The sequence below is a fragment of the Salvia hispanica genome, chromosome 4, assembly GCF_029641045.1.
Source record: "Salvia hispanica isolate PSC_SH4W2 chromosome 4, Shi_PSC_v1, whole genome shotgun sequence".
Lineage (NCBI taxonomy): Eukaryota > Viridiplantae > Streptophyta > Magnoliopsida > Lamiales > Lamiaceae > Salvia > Salvia hispanica.
The window spans coordinates 33222091-33244514 of record NC_142695.1 but is presented as its reverse complement, the minus strand read 5'-3'; the positions used below and the strand labels follow the sequence as shown (position 1 = coordinate 33244514).

Below are 22424 nucleotides of genomic sequence, written 5' to 3'. Positions count from 1 at the left end.
ACTCACCTTATCAATTTTCTAAAGAAAGACACGTTAAAATAAAAACTTGAAACGTGTTATTCCATAAAATGTTGTGATGTACTTTAACATATTAAAAACAAGTACTCATTTGATTAGTAGCATATAATAATATAAAGAACTCCAAACACTTGCGTATTTTTAACATATTACATGGAATATATTATACATATATATATATACTTTACGTAAATACTTAACATAATTCCAAGAGCATCAACTAGACATATTTATTTAAATATAGGCAGCAAATGTTTTTCTTTAGTACCTCTATATATACACACATATATTTAGCTTATACATCACTAGGGATGTATTCAGGTCAGAACGCTAAGTATAAGTAAAACTCAAAACACTTGCAGTCCATTGGATCATATGATCTAATGGTTAGATTAATGCCACGTGTCATCTAATAATGTAGAATTTTAGACTAATAATGTAGCTCGGATAATAATATAGCATTTTAGTTTAATAATGTAGCATTTTAGTTTAGAAATGTACAGTTTTAGTCTTACAATGTACATTTCTAGTCTAATAATGTACCTCACCTAATAATGTAGATTTTTAGTATCATAATGTAACAAATCACAGTCATCCAATCTAATGATCCAAGGGCTGTGATTTGTGCTGTGTTTTACGCTAAGATGCTGTAAGGACCCTAACACACCCCTACATAAGTATTATCTAATTTACTATTTTAACTAAGCACAACTATTAAATAATACTTATTTATAAAATCTACAACGTATATACTCCCATGCACACCTTTATACATTTTTAATATTTATGTAACATATATAAATATATAATTATCATATATATAATATTTATAATACAACTAATAATATAAATATGCAAAGATAAATAAAATTATGTCAATATGCGAAATGATGCATATTTCAGGTTAGGGATGTCACAAAAAAAACGTCAAAATCAACTTTAGTTTGGACCACTTTACTTTTAAGTTACTTTTGTTTTTGTTCCCTACTTTTCAGTTGTACCTTCCATACCTGTCAGAAAGCCAACCAGCCACCAGATATACCTTGTTTTCTAAATTTCCACTTTTAGTAACTGTCTATTTTTCATATACCTTTGAGACACCTTGTCCCCTATTTTCACGAACACAACCACATGCCTGTTATTTTCACGCCTACTAGTCAGTAGAGTACCGTCTTTATTTCTTGCCTAGGTAAAATCTCAACCCAAGCGTGGTAGCTAACCAAAAAACACCCGGGAATGTCACCACAGTATCCGAACGTGTCCATCCTTGTGGGATTCGACCCTTACCTCCATTATACTAATCAGTAAAAGTGGGTTGAGGAATATTTGTTTGATACCAGGTCCCGGTTATCGTGCCAACGACTCAGCTGGGTCGAGAATCTCATCCTGATCAGTTGGATACACTTGCAATTACATACGTTGACCAAGAAAAAACCTGCACTTTCACTTATGCTGATATTACTGTTGTTGTGATACATCATGTTTGGAAATTAGTATACATTACTCATGGTAGCTTATCTGTACATCATTGGTTACTACATAATTCTTTGATAAATGTACATTATTGTTTCTGTGTAGTATTTTGATTAAAAAGCTACATTTTGGGGTTGAAATTGTAAATTATTTCAGTAGGAAACAATGCTACATTATCTATGCATACTTGTACATGACTTTAAAACATCATTTAGATAGATTAGTACATCAATTGATGCTTATTTTATGCATCATGTTCTGTTACATCAGTAGCTAGATCTGTACATCATGTTCTATTAAATTATTTAGCCATAGATGTACATTAACTGATATTGCATTGTATGTGTTTCTGAATAGGTTCTACGAGTGCAAGAATCGATTCGAGGATGACTTTGACGATGATATGCCCATTGCATTAACGCAACGACAAGCTTTAAAGATGTTCAATGATGTGCTACATTATTATTGTGTTGTTGATTATAATGTGCGAAAATTGTATTTTAATGTAGACTATAATTTGTTTAATGAGGGGCAGAAGTTATATCCATTCTCCAAGGGTTTAATAGTCCATGGGGCTAGGGTGTAATACCAACCCAGTAGCACAACGTTCACTAAGGGCAAGGAGTTAGAGCCATTCTTGTAGGATTCAATTATTTATTGTTTTGTGTAGTAGTCTCTGTTGTATTGTTACACTTATTAGGTTACATTATCCAGGTTAATTGTTACATTATTTGCTACTAATGTACTCTACATTAAAACCATAAGTATGTACATTATCGAATGACTGAAACCATATTGACGGAAAAAAAATATACAGTAAACTACTACATTCGTACATTATTCACTGTTAGGCATATACATTATAAGACTATATTTGTATATTATTTCCTGTATAAAATCCTAAACAAACATTAAAAAGCGAAATTTTATGCATGTGGTGGTACTATACCCTAGCCCGATAGATTGTTAAACCCTACGGGAATGATTCAAACTCCCTCCCTTGGTGATGGTTTCATTTTGTGAGTCGGTAATAAAACCTAGCCCCATGGATTGTTAAACCCAAAGGGTATGGATTCAAATCCCACTAAACATTAAATCCTTACACAGGTACATCATTTAGTATGTACATTAAAGACAATTTTCTTATTATTTACTGTATGAAATCCTAAATACACATAAAAAACGAAATTCAATGCATGTAGTGGAACTATACCCTAGCCCATGGATTGCTAAACCCCTAGGGGAATGATTCAAACTCCCTACCCTTAGTGATAATTTCATTTTGTGTGTGGGTACTACAACCTAGCCGCATGGATCGCTAAACCCAAATGGTGTGGATTCAACGTGTTGCAAGACATTAAACTACTCCTTACGTACATTACTATACCGTTTTCATACATTATTATAACGTTTACGTACATCATAAACAAACAATAAAAATAGAAAGTATAGGTAAGCATTGGTAATGTCCTACCCCGATGGATTACTAATCCCTTAGGCAAAGGAATTTTCTCCCTACCCTTGGTGAAGGTTTCGTTAGTGAGTCGGTACTACAACCTAGCCCAATGGATTGCTAAACCCAAATAATATGGATTTAACGTGCTGCAAGACATTAAACTACTTCTTACGTACATTTTTTCGTTGTCGTACATTATTATACCGTTTATGTACATTATTATACCATGTTCGACAAAATCAAGCTAATTAAGATAAGATGCTTAATTTAAACAATATTTGTGTATAAAGATGCTGCATAATAAATAAGATAATCAACTAAAAATATTTAATATTAAAAAAAGAAAACAAATCAATGCAATATACCTACCAAATCATGGGAGGCGTAAATTATGGAATAAAAATATCTATCAACATGTCAACTTACTTTTCTATCCTTTTCAGTTTTTTAATGATTAAATTAATCCCATGTGTCACAAATATAGACCATTAGATGGCAAGAATCAATGGATCAGATTAGTTTTGGTTTTTAACAGTTTTCAGCACATTAATCTGAATACATCCCTATATATATATATAGATAGATAGATAGATAGGTATATATATAGGTTTGTGTTAAAATGACACCCCCTCTTAAAGTGACACCGTGACACTACTTATACAGCAATATTATAAACGCTACACAGCAATATTACAAACACTACATAGCAATCTATAGATTGCTGTATAGTGTGTCGGATATTGCTGGACAAGAAAAATTGCTGGATAAAGACCAACAAATTGCTGACCGTCTTTTTTCAGATTTTTTTTTTTTTTGCCACGTGGCAGATTATTATTCGTCCACGTGTACAAATGATTAGGAAATGTGGTATGGTGTTATTTTAAGGGGTGGTGGCACCCTAAAATAAAATTAATAGAATATATATAATATTATATTTAAAATACGATTTATTTATTTATCGTAAAAAACGAACCAAACCGAAAAACTAAAATTTTAATTTTTAATATCGAAGCGAACCGAAAAACCCAAAAAAACGAATCAAATTTCAAAATTTTGATTCGGTTCTAAATTTTGATTTAGTTCTATTCGGATATTCAGTTTTCGATTTTTTTTTTTCTCACCCCTACTTTTATAAGGGAGTACCATTCAATTCAAATATGAGCACCCAAAAAATTTAAATCCCCATTACTCCCAATATGTGAGTATAAGCACTGTATAATAAACTATTTTGAGACTGGTTTCCAAATAAAAAAGATTCTTTTAAAGATGTAAGCAAAACATGTATGGTGAGAGAGAGATGGGCACGAAATTAATGTCAAAAAAGGCTTATCAATTCCCGCACTTTCCCACTGGAAAACACATCTTCTACTGACACAGATAGAGATGGAGATAGAGACAAATTTGGGTATTGACAATTAAGTCAGAGTTAGTAGGATATATAAACGAAATTTATGGTTCACAAATATTGAAATAATTTTCCTCATAGGAAAAAGTCAGCTCTTTGTGTCATCATTTCAAACCAATCCCACCAGTCTATTTTGTCTGTCACGCAACACCTCCAACTTGTATAAAAAATACTTTTCCCTTTACTTCCTGTTGAACAAGAATGGTCTTTTTTCCTCTTGTATCTTTGATGGGAAATCACTTGATTTTGTGAGAGTAATGTTTTGCACTTTCTATTAACTAGTATTCCTTTAATTAGTTTTTGTGGGTTCTCATTCTTGAATTTGTACTTTGCAGTGTGAAACCATTGCAGAAAAAGGAGCACACTTTATTGAGTTCATTGAAAACCTTTGTTTGCTTGCTTCAATTGTAAGTCACAAAGGATTCAGCAGCTGCATCTTTTTCTCAAATAGCAGAGCTTTGGTGTGTGGGTTTGGAATAAAGAAAGGATTTTTCCTTATTTATGTCTACGAGCTTAGGGATCCAAACCCATGAGAAACCTTGCTTCAACGACAAGTTGGTGCGTTGCTTCCTACTACTCTTCTCTCACTCTCTGTGATCTTTGAGGTGATTTTGGGAATCGGGTTTGGGTTTTCTTGGAAATTTATTTCAGCACATGCTAGGTTCCAAATTGGCAAATAATGTTTGTGAATGAAGCTAGGCTTTAGGTTTAAGTGTTGTTTTTGGAGTGGGACTGAAATTAAAGTTAGTGGGTGCTCATTTTTTCTTGGTTGGTAGTGGTAGTTTCTAATTTGAGTTTTGTATCAATATCTGAAATTGGGTTTTTGCATTCTGTTTCCAGGGATTGGAAATCCATGTGGGAAGCCATAAAAATGTGGTCTTGATTACCTACAACTAGTGTGTTTGGATTGTGCTTGGTGATGATTTGTGCTGGTAGTCTTGTTTGATCATGATGGTGATCAGTGATTTCCTGAATTTGGCATTCTTGGCTGGTTTCCTCTGTTTATCCCTGAGCATTGCAGCTCCTGCACACGGCTGCGATCCGAATGATTTCTCGGCCTTGAAGGAGTTTGCGGGCCAACTGATCAATGGATCTGTTAAATCTTCTTGGTCTAATGATCAAAACTGTTGCAAATGGGAAGGTGTCGTGTGTGAAGATGGTGTGAGTAAGACCGGGGCGAATAGAGTGATCGCGTTGCAGTTATCTAGTAAAGGTTTGAAGGGCAAAATCTCAGAGTCCCTGGGCAGATTGGATCAACTAGAAGTCCTCGATCTCTCTCTAAATTCTCTTGAAGATGGACTGCCCTTGGATCTTTCCAACTTGAAGGAGCTTCAAGTTCTTGATCTTAGCCACAACATGCTGGTTGGGGCGCCGTTTGTGGCAATTGCTGGATTGAAATCGATCCAATCACTCAACCTGTCCAGCAATTTGCTATCCGGGAACCTCACTGACATTGGAGTGTTCCCTAATCTCGTTGCTCTTAACATGAGTAGCAATTCACTCACCGGGAAAATCAGCTCTAAAATCTGTAGCTCTTCCAAGAGTCTTCGAGTAATGGACTTATCGTCCAATCATCTAACTGGGGGGCTTGAAGGCCTGACTAACTGCAAGGCTCTCCAGCAGCTGCATATCCATTCCAATTCCCTCTCAGGTGACCTCCCGGACTCATTATACTCGTTATCTCCGCTGCAGCAGCTTTCCATCTCCTTAAATAGCCTCTCTGGCCAGCTAAGCCTTGGAATCAGTAAGCTTTCCAATCTCAAAGCCTTATATCTGTATGGGAACCAGTTTTCCGGTTACCTTCCTGATGTTTTTGGGAATTTAACTGAGTTAGAACTGTTTGATGCACATTCAAATATATTCTCTGGTTCCTTGCCTTCAACTCTGTCTGTCTGCTCTAAGTTACAGTTGCTTGATCTTCGAAACAACTCCTTTCATGGCCCTATAGATCTTGATTTCTCTCATTTGTCCAATCTTTGCACTCTCGAACTTGGTGGCAACCGATTCTCTGGTCCTTTGCCGGAATCACTGTCTAGTTGCCAGAACCTGAGGATTTTGAGTCTTGCCAAGAACAACTTGACTGGCCAAATCCCAGATAGTTATGCTAATCTTTCATCTCTTATGTCTCTTTCGTTGTCAAATAACAGCCTCCTAAACGTATCAGCATCCTTGTCTGTGCTGAAGAATTGCAAGAACCTGACCACCCTTATACTCACCAGAAACTTTCATGGTGAAAACATGCCTCAAAATGTCAGTGGGTTCGAGAGCATGCTGGTGTTTGCTCTAGGAAACTGTGGCCTAAACGGCCGCATTCCAAACTGGCTGTTGAATTGCAAGAAGTTGCAGGTCCTCGACTTATCTTGGAACCGTTTGGAGGGCAGCATCCCTCAATGGATTGGGGAAATGGAAAATCTCTTTTATTTGGACTTATCGAACAATTCACTAACAGGAGAGATTCCAAAGGGTTTGACAGAGCTCAAGAGTCTCATATCGGCTAAGAGTTGCACGTCAAGCCTCAACACCTCAATGGGAATTCCACTCTTTGTCAAAAGGAATCAGAGTTCTAACGGCTTACAGTATAATCAAGCTTCAAGTTTCCCTCCATCCATATTGTTGAGTAACAATCGTATAAATGGCACGATTTGGCCTGAAATCGGACGACTGAAGCAGCTTCATGTGTTGGATCTCAGTAGGAATGGTATAAGTGGTACCATCCCCGCCTCCATTTCTGGTATGGGGAACCTCGAGACATTGGATTTGTCATACAATGTTCTTTACGGATCAATCCCTTCATCGTTCAATCAGCTGACTTTCTTGTCCAAGTTCAGTGTTGCTTTTAATCATCTCGAAGGCGCAATTCCAACAGGGGGGCAGTTTCTCAGCTTCCCAAGCTCGAGCTTCGATGGAAACCCCGGACTTTGTGGGAAACTGATTTCTCCATGTGGTGTCAACACTATAGGGCTCAGGCCACCTACGGCTCCATCCAACGATGGTAGTAGGTTTGGGCGAAGCAGTATTCTCGGACTGACAATCAGCATTGGAGTTGGCATTGCTATACTCTTGGCTATTCTTCTGCTCAGGATATCAAGAAGAGACGTTGGAGTGCCGATTGAAGACATGGAGGAGGATATGAGTCGAGCCCCTCGACTTTCTGATGCGTTTGGGACGCCTAAGCTGGTCATCTTCAAGAATGCTTACTGCAAGGATCTCACTGTCGCGGACTTGTTGAAGTCCACAAACAATTTCAGCCAGTCGAACATCGTTGGCTGTGGAGGATTCGGCCTTGTGTACAAAGCCGACCTGCCTAACGGCTCGAGAGCTGCAATCAAGAGGCTCTCTGGGGATTGCGGACAGATGGAACGCGAATTCCAAGCTGAAGTCGAGGCTCTCTCTAGAGCTCAGCACAAGAACCTCGTATCTCTTCAAGGCTACTGTCGTTATGGAAACGACAGGCTGTTAATCTACTCCTACATGGAAAACGGGAGCCTTGACTACTGGCTACACGAAAGAGTAGACGGGAGCTCCTCTCTAGCGTGGGAAACAAGACTGAGAGTCGCTCAAGGAGCAGCTCGTGGATTGGCTTATCTACACAAGGAGCCAAATATAGTCCATCGAGACATCAAGACAAGCAACATTCTCTTGGACGAGAAGTTCGAGGCTCACTTGGCCGACTTCGGGCTGTCAAGGCTGCTCCACCCGTACGACACTCATGTGACAACAGATTTGGTCGGGACCTTAGGTTACATCCCGCCCGAGTATAGCCAGACGCTGACTGCAACTTTCAGGGGCGACGTTTACAGTTTTGGGGTCGTTATTCTGGAGCTGATAACGGGGAGACGGCCTGTTGAAGTGTGCAGAGGCAAGAATTGCAGGAATCTGGTGGGATGGATGTATCAGTTGAAATCGGAGAAGAGGGAATCGGAGCTATTCGATTCGTGTCTGAAAGAGAAAGACTGCGAAAAACAGCTGTTGGAGTTGCTTGATATAGCTTGTAAATGTATAGAGCAGGATCCTAGAAAAAGACCATCAATTGATGAAGTTGTTTCATTGCTTGAAGCAGTTGAGATAGAAAAGGTTTGAATATAGGTTTTTTGTGGTTTTTTTTGTTTTTTACATCCAGACTTGTGTTTTTCAAGGATTTGAAGTGGAAAATATGGTTCTATTGTTATGCATTTCTCTTCATCTGATTTTGGTTCCTGTTTGATTATATTCAAATTTTAATTATTGTTAACTGAGTGCAATTTGATGGTTTGAAGGCTTTCTGTAGCACTGCCATTTTCTTTCTAATTTTTTATGGTTGATTCCACACAATTTCTTGCACATTTTTTTGTTGACAACGAACTTTTAATTTTTTCCCAATATGAACACTATACTCCAATTTAACCTTCGTGCCAAATAAAAGATAATGTAATACTCACTCCGTCCCAAAGAATATGCACTTTGGGTTTGGTACGAGTTTTAATATAAAATTGGTAAACTAAGAGAGATGTAGAAAAAAAAAAGTAATTTAAATATTGTTAGTGAAAAATGTGTCCCACCTCAATAGAAAAAAAAGATTTTCTAAATTTAGAATGTTTATATTCTTGTAGAACATACTAAAAATGAAAGAGTACATATTCTTGTAGGACGGAGGAAGCATCACTTAGGTATGTAAGTGCAATGCAATCCGGGATCTGTGGATTAGCTTAAATAGATAGCTAAACTTTGAGTTTGAGGATTAGGGTTAAAAAAAATTGAACTCGTAAATTTAGGCCAATATCCCTATTACTACTAAGTAGAAACAAAAACATAAACCCAATCCCTTACTATAAAATTATATCTAAACTCAACTTTTAATCCTAACTAGAAACAATAAAAAATAAATGAAATCCCTTAAAGGAGATATTCCTCTGTCCACTATTATGAGTCCTATTTGAGTTTGACATGTGTTTCAAGAAATATGAAAAAAAAATAGATAAAAAAAGTTAATGAAATATGAGATCCATTTTTGTAAATGTATATTTTCTTTCCATTTGTTTTAGAACAAATAAAAAATGCATCTCTATCATTTCGCAAATGCACTTCAAGTAGCCATGCCTATATATGCCGTATAAACCTTGATTTGGCAGGATGGTGAAATCAAGTGAAAATTATAAACGTGTATTTGCGAAACAAAAAAAATGGGGAAATCTTTTGTATGTCTTGAGGCATTTCCATATATTGTGAACTCGTTCATGATCATTAAAATTTCATATAAGTTGACAACCCCCCACAGAATTTGATATCGAAGTATCACACGAATAATTAACCTAGACAATTTTTTTCTCCAAAAATAGAAAGAATCTAATTGTTGCCTCAATGCTAAGTAACTCAAAAAAGCCTATTTTCATTGGTCTGAACTCCATGAGTGACAGGGGCTTTAGCTCTCACTTTTCTTAGGTACCAAACTCCCACTCCAAGAAATGCACCTGCAACAGACACCGCCGTGACACTCCCTGCCACCATCGCCGGATTGCTCCTCTGCCCACTCAGATCTACATAGCAGAATACATATCAGTATAAAGAGAGAACTTAAACCACTTTACAACTCTCATGAGCCTAATCTCCAATTACTAGGAGTTTTATTTAAGTTCGGCACAAGTTTAAGAAACGTAAAAGAAAGTTGGTGAAAAAATGTGAGTGGAAAAAGGGTTAATGGAATGTGGAGCCCATTACTATTTATAGAATATTCCAATCGAGACTCTTAAAATGGTACACCCAAAAATAGTAAACTGAAACTGAGTAAAATAGGTTGAAATACTCAAAATGATTACCTTTGCAATAGGTGGTGGCATTTCCCTTGTTGCACAAGCACAAGAAATCCTGGGTTGCAACGTCGAAGCCGCAAGTTCCAGCACCCTTGGCTCCATCCTGGCACCAGAGGCATCGTGTGGTGACCGGGATATCGAAGTCGATCCTGATCCCGTACTCGGGAACCTGGTTGTAGGCCGGCGTCACCCCCAGACTTTTCCAGTAAACAGTGGTGTAACTTGAGCAGTGCTTCAGCATCATCCTCAACGACTCACTACCTTTCGGGTAGTACGAGCAGCACGACCCACCCTTCAGCGCACCCGGGCAGTCTACCATATGCCTAAACCAAACAACCAGTCAAATGTTAATTAGATTTGACTTACAAGGGCCTGGTCTGGTCTCATTCATTGAAGCCTAATTGATACGTGAACAACAGACCAACCAAACTAACTTTATGAGATTTCATCCCGAAATCAATTGATGACATAAATAGTGGCTAACTAGATAGTCTCGTTACCTCACTACAAATGACTCACTTTTCTTTTTTATTTGTCTCAATCAAGATAATTTATTGCTAAAAATATAATTATATTTATCTCTACTTTATTCCTTCTCTTAGTAATCTATTACTAAAATGAAATAAAGTTGCATAAATTGCCGTTCCACCTAAGGATTGAGTCATCTTCATTAGAACCGAGGAGTATTACTTAAGTTGGCCTTTTTTTATTTCACAATTTCAATTATCTAACATGTCATTCATATTTATTACTCCCGTTTCACTTACCTGCAAAGGTAGCTAGCAGTGTCGCAGGTGGAGTCGCATTGCTCGGGGAAGCGGTCGCAGAAGAGGGGCTTCGGCTCCATGATGACGTCGTCTTGGCTGCAGTTGAAGAACAGATAGTCATTCTGCGGGGAGAGCCGGAAATGGGTGCTCGTGTCGAGGCTGAAGGCGGTGGTGGGGCGGAAGTTATCGCCGTCACGGCAGCTCCACATGGAGGGGTCGGCGATGAGGAGGTGTGGGTCCGAGTAGCTGATGTTGCGGACTGGATACCGGCCCGACGGGGTCCGGAGCTCCAGCTGGCCCAAGTCGGAGCAGACGAGGATGCGGCGGTAGTACAGGCTGCCACACCCCTCGTCCACCCCGAACGGGTAGTTGATCGGAATATCGCCGCATGAGCTTCTGCATAATTGACTGCTTTTGGCGTCTACTCTGAGTAATGGAAGCAAGAATGCTATCAAGAAGATGATGTTTTTGAGATTGCGATTATTGATCATGTTTGGAGGGATTAAGATTTGATTTAGGTCAATCTTGGTTTTTATGATCAGGCGTTTGATGATATTCTCAAGTTAAGAATCTTGTAAGCCTCAAGCTTTTGCTTTTCTCCTACCTCTTGTTTCTTTTCTTTTTTTTTTGTTCGGGCTTTATTCTGCCTCTCTTTATTTTTTTAATTCACTCATTACTTAATACTACTACTCTACTTATAAGTTGCAAGACTTAAGGATACATGATAATGAAATGCCAAATATAACATTAATGATAATAACATAGTACTAGTAGAAAAGTATTCTAGTTATTTTAACCTGTTTCAATCGGTATATGTATAGAAGCAGAATATCTCAGCCCTGCTAACAAGGAGTATTAAAGGCCTGATACTAAAAACGAGGCCCATTCAATTCTAACTGCATGTGAAAATCAATGAATGATTTATTTAATACTCGTAGTTTTTTCTCTGTTTTATTCCTCCAGTCACATTTTAGGAGTCTCAATTCAGTTCAATATGAATTTTAAGAAATATAAAGAAAAGTTAGTGGAAAAATATAGTGGATTGTGAGTCCTACTTTTATGTATAATAAAATATGAGTGGAAAATATGTTAAGTGGAATGTAAGGTCTATTACCATTTATAGAATATTACAACCGGCACTCTTAAGTTGAGACACTTAAAAATAGTAAATCGAGACTGTTAAAGTGGGACGGAGGGGGTATTAGTTTTGGATCATATTTTTTTTAACCCATTCCATTAGAATTTAATCATTTCGTTTTAGAAAATTACAATATAATATTTATTAATCTTACTTTATTCTCTAGTTCATTTACTCTCTTTTATTTTTCTCTCTTCTAAGTTCTAATACTTTATTTTCATCACTTAACTGATTAATTACTTCATATGTCCATAAAAAATTATTTTATTTGTTTATGACCCGAGTTTTAATGAGAAAATGATAAAGTAATAGAGAGAAGGAAAAAAAAGTGCGTAGAGAGAGAGAGAGTGGGAAAAGCTAAGTATGAGAGAAAGGAGAAGAAGTAGATATATAAAGTATGAGAGAGAGAACTTTCTATTTTTAGAAATATGACTATTTTTTTGTAGTCATTCCAAAATGGTAAAATGAAACTATTTTACATGGATAGAGGGAGTATGTACTGCCTCCGTTCCTTAAAAATAGAAACTATATCTAGTTTAGGCCGTACTTTAAAAATAGAAACTTTTGAATCTTCCTATTATAGGACGTGGATCCCAAAATCAACTAACACTATTTTTTCTCTTTCTCTCTCTTATTTTATCCATTTTTCTTTTCCTTTTTCTTACTTTACTAATTCTTCTCTCTTACTTTGCCAATCGTGAATTAAAACTCGTGTCGTTTCAAATGTTTCTATTTTTCAAATACGAATGTAGTAGTATTTTTTAATCTATATATCCAAAAGAAATGCTTCAATACTATGGAATATAATGAGTATATAAAAATATTAGTAATATTTAAATAGGGATGTGATCAAATGCAATCAAATGCAAAATCTAAATATTGTACAAACTCCAAACTATGATCTGGACCGTTGGAAAATGTCAACAGATGACAAAATAATAGCAACAGAAAATGTCAACATAGTACCAACGGTTGATGTTGTACTGACATTGTGTTGAAACTGTGTTGACATTTTTTGTTGCTATTATTTTATCATCTGTTGACATTTTCTAATAGTTCAGATTATAGTTTGTAGTTTGTATAATATTTAGAGTTTGTATACTACCCAAATATTTAAATATTACTTGTTTAATTTTATGAGATGAAATTCATTTTCCACTAAGAATACTTTTTTTTCGGTTTCAATCTAAAAAGAGGTGCAACACGAGAACTTATCAGGGGGTCACCCATCCTAGTACTACTCTTATCACGCTTAACTTCAAAGTTCTGATGGGACCCAGTGCATTAGTGCTGGTATGATCGCATCCAATACTTTTATTAATTTTTCTCTCTATCTATCTCTTACTTTACCAATTTTGCATTAAAATCCATGACTAACCCAAAGTGGATATTTGGGATGGAGGAAGTATATAATAATTTACCTTCGATTATTTTTTCTTGGTCAATTGTGCAGCAAAATCAAGTACTCCCCCCGTCTGCGAATAGGAGTCTCATTTTTTCATTTTAGTCTGTCCGCGAATAGCAGTTTCGGTTCACTTTTACTGTAGAAGGTAATAGGGTCCCACCTTCCACTAACTCATTCCACTCACATTTCATTTAAAACAAATATATACAAGTGGGACCCCTACTCCACTAACTTTTTCATCCACTTTTTTTAATATTTCTTAAAACTCATGCCGCCAAGACTCCATTCATAAAAGCATTTCTTTTCGGCACGGAGTTTAAGAATAATGTGTTAAATGGATGTTGAAAAAAGTAACAGAGAATAAAGTAAGAGAGATGAAGAGAGAATAAAGTAAAAGAGAAAATTACTTTTTGCCAAAAAATAGAAACGACTCAATTAACTTGTAAGGGTATCCACAATGGTGGCCCTCTTGGGCATGACCAAGCCACCATTTCTTGGGCATGCCCAACAAACTTGGCCTTGCCCATGAAAACTTGGCCACCACAATGGTGGCCCTCCGAGCCACCAATTAAAATTATTTCCTTACATTTTTTATTATATTTTAATTTAGCTAGAATAAAAAATATTGGACTATAATATTAAAAAAAATCTAAATTAGTTTTAAAAAATTTGACAACTACAAGTAAATATATTTATTGAAAATTTGAATTTTAATTATTTCCGTAATTAGGAGGTGAATTTAATCACAATCCTTAATTAAAAAGTTGACCAATTTAATAGGGATTTAATGATTGAGATTGATTTTTTCCTAAATTAATGCTAAATTAATGCAAAATTTTTTGAAAACTACAGTTTAATTTTCGTCACATACAATCTCTCTCTCTCTCTCTCCACTTCATCTTTTTCACTTCATCTTTTCCAAAACCCTAAAATTAACATAAAAACTGGAGAAAAAAAAATATTAAATCGGTGGCCAAGGGCCGCGGCTCTCGGCCCTTGCAGTGGCGAGCCGAGTCGCGTGCCCAAGGGCCTCGGCCTGGCCGAGAGCTCGGCCCTCTCTCATCCACCTCTCGGCTCAGTAGTGGGGGGCCGCGGGCTGCCCAAGTCCGGGGCAAAGGCCGCGGCCCTTCCAGTGTGGACACTCTAACTTCCCAAAATAAAATTATGACTCTATTAATATAGAACGGAGGGAGTATATTATATTACAACCAGTGCCATAAGCAAGAAGATTCAAACAGGAAAAGAAATTGAGTCTAACCAAATTAAATAACGCAATATTTCTTGAAAAAAAAAGTCCTCCGTACTTAAATATAATAAGCAATTTATATTATAATATAAATTATTGGTAAAATGGTGCGGGATTAAAGTGTACTAGTACGAAGTTAGTGAAGATTGAATATATAGTAGTAGAATATTATTTTGAATTTGAATTCATTGTAAATGATGGAGATAAAACTTATATCTTTCTATGATGTATTCCATAAGACCAAGATGCTTATATAGGTTTAAATAATGTTATAACTTGATAAAACTATTATTTTAACAACTTTATTTATTGCACAAAGGTACTACTTATATAGGACAAACATAAGCAGACACGCTTTAGAAATACTACTAGTAATATTTTTTGTTGTTAGTTAAGTTCATCGAATTTTTTATATTTTGTGTGGATTATTATGCAAAATTCTCTATTAAATAAAAGAGTGAACAACATAAATGGTATCCGATCTTTCACTTTCGCACGTAAAATAGTACCTGATTTTTATTATATATCGTTTTTAGTACTTATAAATCACATTTTTGATACCTGGCGTGCTTATCATCCCAAATTACCCTCTAAACAAATACATTTTCTCATTTGTGTCATAGAGGATAATTTGGCAATACACAATACTAGTACCAAAAGTGATATTATAATATCTTCTCTCATTCTCCTCACTTTTTATACTATTATTATTAATCAATATTAATATTATTATTTTCATGTTATACATTATTAATTTATTTATTTTTTAATATTATTCAATTTACTTAATTATAATTATAATTATATTTAATTATAATAATAATATTATTGTTATAATACTATAAACTAGTAGTTATTAATAAATAACTATAGTATAATTATTTAAATTACGAATCATATAGTTATATAATAATAATAATTATTATTATTATTATTATTTTATATTAAATTAATAACTAATCAATATAGTCTTAATAAAAATTTTAAATTATTAATTGTATTCACAATGATATAAAAAAGTTGAATATTTTTAGTTAAGTGTTTCAATCCTAAAATGAGTATAAGATAATTTTTAAAAAAATATTCAATTGTTTTAATTACTTTAAATAATTAATTTAATTAGTCATTTTGTTCTTGATTTATATTATGAATGCAATTAGATGTATGTATAAAGAAAAAAGAAAGAAGAAGAAACTAAGGAAGAAAAAAAAAATTAGAAAGGAAGAAAAAAAATCTCATGTTTGGTACTCCCTATTTAATTGAAATTTTCAAAAATATCATCAATAACAAGAATATCACGTGTTTGGTACCTAGGGTTATTTTTGTCACTGGTTACCAAAAACGATATAAAATAAAGATCAGGTACCATTTATGTGTGAAAGGGAAAGATCAGGTACTATTTATGTAGTTCACTCTAAATAAAAATAATAATCTAAAAATTTTAAATTCAAAATTTAGAATATATAAATCCCTTAAGCCATCCACGATCTTGTCTCGGATTCAAGTCTCAAGTCACCTTCATGTTATTATTTCCCTAATTTTCTGCATCAGGCCACAACTCCCACAATACTAGAGGCCTCTTCCATACCTCATTCAGACAACAAATATTAAATTATACTATTCACAACTTCAAACTATTTTACTTGTAAAATTGAACATTGAACAATTATATTTTGAAAAATTTCATTGTTCATTCAAAAATTATAGTAAATTACAAACCCTATAAATTAAAATTTACAAGTCCTGAAAATTCAAAAATTATAATTCCTAGAAATTGAAAATGTTAAACAATTATAATTCTGAAAATTCATAGGAATATTGTAGAATGAATGAAAATGTTGTGGAGTTTAAATAGGGAAAAAAATAAAAATAAAAAAGGGGTCTGGGTCCTGCCCGACCGCCCGCAACGCTGGGCTTGACTGCAACAAGGTGCGTCCAGGGATCGCGCAGCGCTAGGCCGGACCGCAACGGGGCGCTGCCTCAGGCCCCTCCAGCGGCCCCAGTCGCGGCCCAGACCCGGCCTCCCCTACCTGCAATGCACCCAGGCCCAAGCCGAACCCTAGGTGCAGTCCGGCCCGAAGCGTTGTGGATGCTCTAAATGACCTCATTTTTGTAGGGGAGTGGGGTGACAAGGAGGCTCATAGATATACAGCACTCATGATGTGATACATCCCACTATATATTGATACAAATGCTCAGACAGGAGAGTGTTGAGACTTTTGAATCAAGTACAATTACAAAACCATGCCACTTCATGTATACACATTACACAAGTAGATATTGCACTAATTTTTGTGCTTTAGGCAAAAATAAATTGATCTTTCCTAATTTAAACCTAACAAGATAGCTTACACTTCACCATATGGGCTGCAGCCTGCAGACAGCTACACATCCATTTGTTTCTCAATTAGTAAAACTTTATAAAAAAGTTAGTATTTGTATTTGTGAATTTTATTAGTGATTACATTTTTCGTATCATAATTGATGTATATAGTGATGTTTCCGACCAAATAGAATGAGATGAAAAAAGACATAATCATGCTCTTTGTTTTGCTTATGGTTGGCCATAAATTATTCCTACATCATGAGAGAAAAGAAACCTAGTCAGGACAATGTTTTCATAGTTTTATCTAATTTATGAATCCAATCTATCCTTAAACTTTAGTAATATGATAAAGTCTATAACTACTAACAACGCTGCATATGAAAGAGGAAAGAAATTAAACAAAGTGCTAAAACATACAAATAAAAAGTGGGGCATGAGACAATGTTCCTCCTAACCCTAGGTACAAACACAACATAAAAAACTAATCCAAGAAAGTCTCCATAACATCGCCATACATCCCCCCACCTTCATTTCTATACTCCCCGGGATTGTGGGAGAGATGGTTGAGCGACGACGAGGACGACGACGTCGCCATCCTCGCTGGCAACGTGAAGCTCCTCTTGAACTTGCCATCCATCTTAGAATGGCTGTCCAAGCTCAAGAAGTCATTAGGGTTCGGATTATTATTATTATCGGGCTTCGAAGCCGCCCCTCCGAGGCCGTCCGGATTGAACAGCAGCTTCGCCTCGTCGGCCCTCCCGGTAAGGGCGCTGAAGAAGGACAGCCCGTTCGGCCACTTGATGTCGTTCTCGTGCTCCGAGATCATCTCCCCGTTCGAGTGAGGGTGCAAGAACATGTGAGGCTCGTCCTTGGATGGCAGCATCCCCATTCGAGCACCCGAGTTTGGGAAATTCGGCATCGAGGGGAGGGGCCTGGGCCCCCAGTTGAACAGGGGAGGAGGTGGGCGTGTCGCCATTGCCGGCTGCTTTAGAGGAGCCGTGGACGACGAGGAAGCGCCCCGGGTCGAAGAAAACAGCTGGGATAGGTAAAATCCAGATTGATAGCCTAAAGACTCAAAAGTGTGCCTCATTCTCAGCACAAAATGAAGGTCTTCTGGTATCTGAACACCATCAATTAATCACACATCAAAAACAGTTCAAAACACCCATTTTTATCAAACTAAACAAACTTACAATCTTGCAAGAACCAAGCTGGAGTAGGCCATGCCCAGCTTGAATAACAGCAATAGTCTGGTAAATGAAAAAACACACAGTTATAGCATTAATTACACACACAAGAAAGGTGCTTTCTTTTTTCTTGATTTAAGCCAACTACTGCTAAAGATTGATGATATCTGACCTGAATGCCTGAATCAAACTGTTCAGTCCACTCTGGAGGTAGCTGCAATTAATAATCAAAAATTGAAAGCCCACTTACTTCATCATCAACAACCATAAGCATGATTAAGGTAGCAAATCAATTACTCAACCCAATGTCAATTAGTAGCTTAAAAGGTGATTGATTGATTACATACAGCATCAAATGAACTCTGCCAGTAGTTGGAGATGTTTGGTTCACACTCTGTAGGCTCCTTGAATACCCATTTGTGACATTTATCAGAAGCAACTTTTCCCATCAACCTACAACCAATTTTTGCCCATTACTCCCCCAAAAAAACAAAAAAGAAATAAGAAAGAAAACACACACAAAGTTACAAATGGATCTCTCTCTCTTATTCCTAACCACAACTCCACCGGTGGTTAGGACTTGGGATAGGAGGAAAGAGAGAGAGATACAAAATCCAATATCCATATAGCATGCACCTACCCAGTACCCACCCTTCTCCATAATTATACAACTGAATGGACATTTTGCTGAAGGCTTTCCTGACAGGATCCTCCCCATCCATCTCATCCAAACACTCTGCAACTCTGCCTCTGCAGAACCCATCTTCCCACATCAACATTCTGCACAAATTAGAAAGTGACAAGACATAATCATCTCCTACAAAACCTCAAATCACCAATAAAATTCAAATCTTTAATCTCTGAAAGCTCAGATTTTTTACAATGAAGAACAGTGAATAAATCTCAACATTCACAAGCTACACTGTCATCTCCTACAAAACCTCAATGAACCTCAAAAGGAGTAAATAAAAATCAAATCTTTAACCTCTTAAAGCTCAGATTTTTCACAACTAAACTAAAATGAAGAAACAGTGAATCAATCTCAACACTCACAAGCTACCATTGTCATCTCCAACTTTGCACCCATTGCCGCCTCTAACCCTCCTGCAAGAAAAGAAACAGACATTTGAATTGAGCACCCAAAAATTGAGGGGAGAGAGAGAGAAAGAAGCATACGGGCGAGGACGAATGGTCCAGAAGACAGAGTAAGTCCAGTCTGAGTTGAGACAGACGCTTCTAAGGGCCTCATGAAGGGCCATCATCCCAACTGCTTCTTTGCTCCTGTCTGCTGCTCCTCCTGCTCCTGAGCCCACCATCTTTTTTCTAAAATTCCCCACCCTTTAGTGTTGGATACTTGGATGTCTAGTAAAAACGCCTCCTTTTGTTTCTAATTTATCCCTCTCTCTCTCTCTCTCTCTCTCTCGCCCACAGCTGCAGAATGCCTGTCACATATCAACCACAGAGAGAGAAAGAGAAAGAGAAAGAGGTGACTGCTTCTTGCTTCATCCCTTTTTGCAAATCTTTTTTTTACTCCTCAGCTCTGTTTTACCCCCACACACACCAAACACACGCAGCGATGGGTGAAACTGTGTGTGGATTTAATTAATTGACAAAACCGGTTACTTGGGGGGAGGGAAAGTGGTATCAGACGCGCAGAGGGGAGTGAAAGTGCGTGCGAAATGACTGTTGAATTGCAGGAATTTTGAGGTTTTGTTGTGTGTGGTTTTTAACAGAGTGGGGACACCATTTTTTTTATCTTAGCAAAGCAACAACAGACAGCGGGAGAAAGGTAAGGAAGCTAAAAAGGTAAAAAGAGGAGGGCGTCACTTAAATTACGATTCTACCCTTGTATCTGCTTTTTTTTGGATTATTTTGTTTTGGATATAGAGGAGTGGGTAGATTTTGGCACAATGGAGCACATCGTGTTTTATTTAATAAATTGATTAAAATTTGATCCTTTCATTAAATTTTAATGACGGCAGAAAATACTTATTGCTATGTAGTAGACTAAACACAATGGATCTTGAATTTTCGTTTTCTTTTAAATAACTTTTTGTCCCTTATAAAAATATTTGAAATTATTTTTCATCTACAATTTACTTCGTAACCCATTTTTTCCTTTATAGTGAATAATTATAACAGTGATTTTTATTTACTTTCGTGGTGATTTGAATCTCCAGTCTAATTGTTATGGTCTATTATCATTGATGACTCATACTGGATCATCTCCGTTGGCATTTTCGACCAGTAGTTGATCCATTTCTTTTGGAATCGGGTCTATCTCTGTTATTACACAACTTAGTCACTTCAGCTTCTTTGTGCATCGAAAGATCTCCGCTAGCAAGGAAGCTTAATCCATTTACATATATTAGAAGTCGGTAATCTTTTGATAGATTAACCCTCGTGCTATTATAGTAGTACTATAATATAATTTGTATATGCACTACTTTCTTCGTCCCACAATAGGAGATCTATTTGGTTTGGGAACGAGTTTTACAAAATATAATGAAAAGTAGGTTTGAATAAATTAGTGGAATGTGAGCCTCATTTAGATTTAGTAGTTTTATATAAGTTGGTGGAATATGGGCCCTACTTATTATTTACGATAAAAGTAAAATAAAATTCTTATTATAGAACAAACAAAAATGACAAAATATGTCTGTTATTGTGGGACGGAGGGAGTACTAATTAGGAAAAATACCTCGTGCGACAATAATTAGGATTATATTATTGTATTTATTAAAACTGGCTTGGGATTAATAATATACTTCTTTCGTCCCATTAAATATGAAATGTTTGTTTTTCGATATATATTTTATGTAGTGTTATTTTGTGAGTTAATGATAAAAAAGTAAAATAAAATAGAGAATAAAAAAAATAGTGATATTTCTATTTTAAAAAATATTTTATTTTTATTAAAGAGAGAGCGAATATCAAGTAAAGTACACTATTTGCATTTTGCAACAAGATAAAAATAGGGTAGTGTTTTATTGCGCATGATTCACATAGTTGAATGTTGTTGATGATTACCTGCGTGCATTGCGGAGCTGGGTTAGGTTGCACTGCTTTTGAGATTCTTCATCATTTACCATTGCAGATTAGCATCTCAAATCAATTTAAACACTTTATAGATTAGTATCTCAAATCAATTTAAACACTTTTATAACTCCTCTAATACTATTGTGGATCCTATTACCATTTATGGTAAATGTGAACCGAGATTCTTATTTGCGAACGGATTGAAATAGAAAAATGAGATTTTTATTCGCAGACGGAGGGAATATAAAAGAAATAATATAAATACGGCCAACAAGATTAAATAATTTGACCGATGAATGTCACTTGGTTGTTAAGACGTTTATTCTCCGTTCAATAAATTGAAGATTTCAGTTATGATATGATGATAAAAAGGAATTATTATTAAATCAATTAAAGAAAATGAGAAATTACAAGAGTACATTTGTGTGCACTAATTGGCTTTATCCATGAACTCACAAAATATCTGAATTATAATTTTTGTTAGGAAACTCAAAGTAGTTGACAATTTTGTGGTGCTATTGAGGATAAGATCAAAAGGTCGATTGCGTCTTCGATAATTTTTATACTGCGATTTTTCTATTTTGTTTATGGTATTTTTGTGGGACAAATTATTTAGACTGTGATAAGAGAGAATTATTTTTTTTCTATACTATGATATCTAGATGAGTGAGTCTAATAGTGTGGTGTGCATTTGTCATTTGTTGTTTGCTAATGTACTGATAAATGACTTAATTTGCTCATCAAATCTTGCATTTGAGTAGTTTTATTGTATTTAGCAAAAACTGTAATGTTTCAAAGTCCAATTCGATTATTATACAAAAGCTTAAATAATGCATGGATATGTGAGAATTAATGATGTTTGTTTTTAATATTGTGTGCGATACATATAACATCATTTTTTTTAAGGGATAATGCCTTCCAAACACTCTAATTATTATCTTACAATGGGGAATTTAACATGAGAAGCGGCTATACTAATAATGTGCATTGCCTTTTTACTAATGATGACATGAGATTAAAGGCAAACTATCACTTTAATGAATAATGTCATTTTATGGAAAGTTCCGATCGCATGAATATATCGTGCATCTTTCAATATGTAGCTCTTTAATTAGGAGATGCAGCAGTATAAATATAGGAGTGATGATAAATTTATATAACTATATATTCATCACGTC

General features: G+C 35.8%; 3 protein-coding genes across 5 annotated transcripts; 1 reads left to right on the top strand and 2 right to left on the bottom strand.

The window, feature by feature from the left end:
- Positions 1-4457: 4457 nt before the first annotated feature.
- PSKR2 (phytosylfokine-alpha receptor 2) lies at positions 4458-8524 on the top strand. 2 transcript variants are annotated; one of them, XM_089057290.1, is made up of 3 exons: positions 4458-4600; positions 4688-4910; positions 5193-8524. In XM_089057290.1, exon 3 carries the CDS (start codon positions 5301-5303, stop codon positions 8430-8432), a length of 3132 nt encoding a protein of 1043 aa, XP_088913416.1. In that variant the 5' UTR covers positions 4458-4600; positions 4688-4910; positions 5193-5300; the 3' UTR covers positions 8433-8524. The 2 variants fall into 2 exon arrangements, with proteins under 2 accessions (XP_088913416.1, XP_088913415.1); XM_089057289.1 differs by having other exon boundaries at positions 4460-4606.
- Positions 8525-9522: 998 nt separating this feature from the next.
- LOC148928486 (wall-associated receptor kinase galacturonan-binding protein) lies at positions 9523-11457 on the bottom strand. The gene is made up of 3 exons (XM_089056136.1): positions 10906-11457; positions 10145-10461; positions 9523-9865 (listed from the first exon to the last, which is right to left on the bottom strand). The coding sequence occupies exons 1-3, from the start codon at positions 11394-11396 to the stop codon at positions 9702-9704; spliced, it is 972 nt and encodes a 323-aa protein (XP_088912262.1). The 5' UTR covers positions 11397-11457; the 3' UTR covers positions 9523-9701.
- A 5939-nt stretch (positions 11458-17396) lies between these two features.
- Positions 17397-19891, bottom strand: LOC148928485 (protein RICE SALT SENSITIVE 3-like). 2 transcript variants are annotated; one of them, XM_089069735.1, is made up of 7 exons: positions 19384-19887; positions 19261-19311; positions 18859-18987; positions 18555-18660; positions 18380-18421; positions 18214-18270; positions 17397-18140 (listed from the first exon to the last, which is right to left on the bottom strand). In XM_089069735.1, the coding sequence occupies exons 1-7, from the start codon at positions 19521-19523 to the stop codon at positions 17502-17504; spliced, it is 1164 nt and encodes a 387-aa protein (XP_088925861.1). In that variant the 5' UTR covers positions 19524-19887; the 3' UTR covers positions 17397-17501. The 2 variants fall into 2 exon arrangements, with proteins under 2 accessions (XP_088925861.1, XP_088925860.1); XM_089069734.1 differs by having other exon boundaries at positions 19261-19891.
- Positions 19892-22424: the final 2533 nt, after the last annotated feature.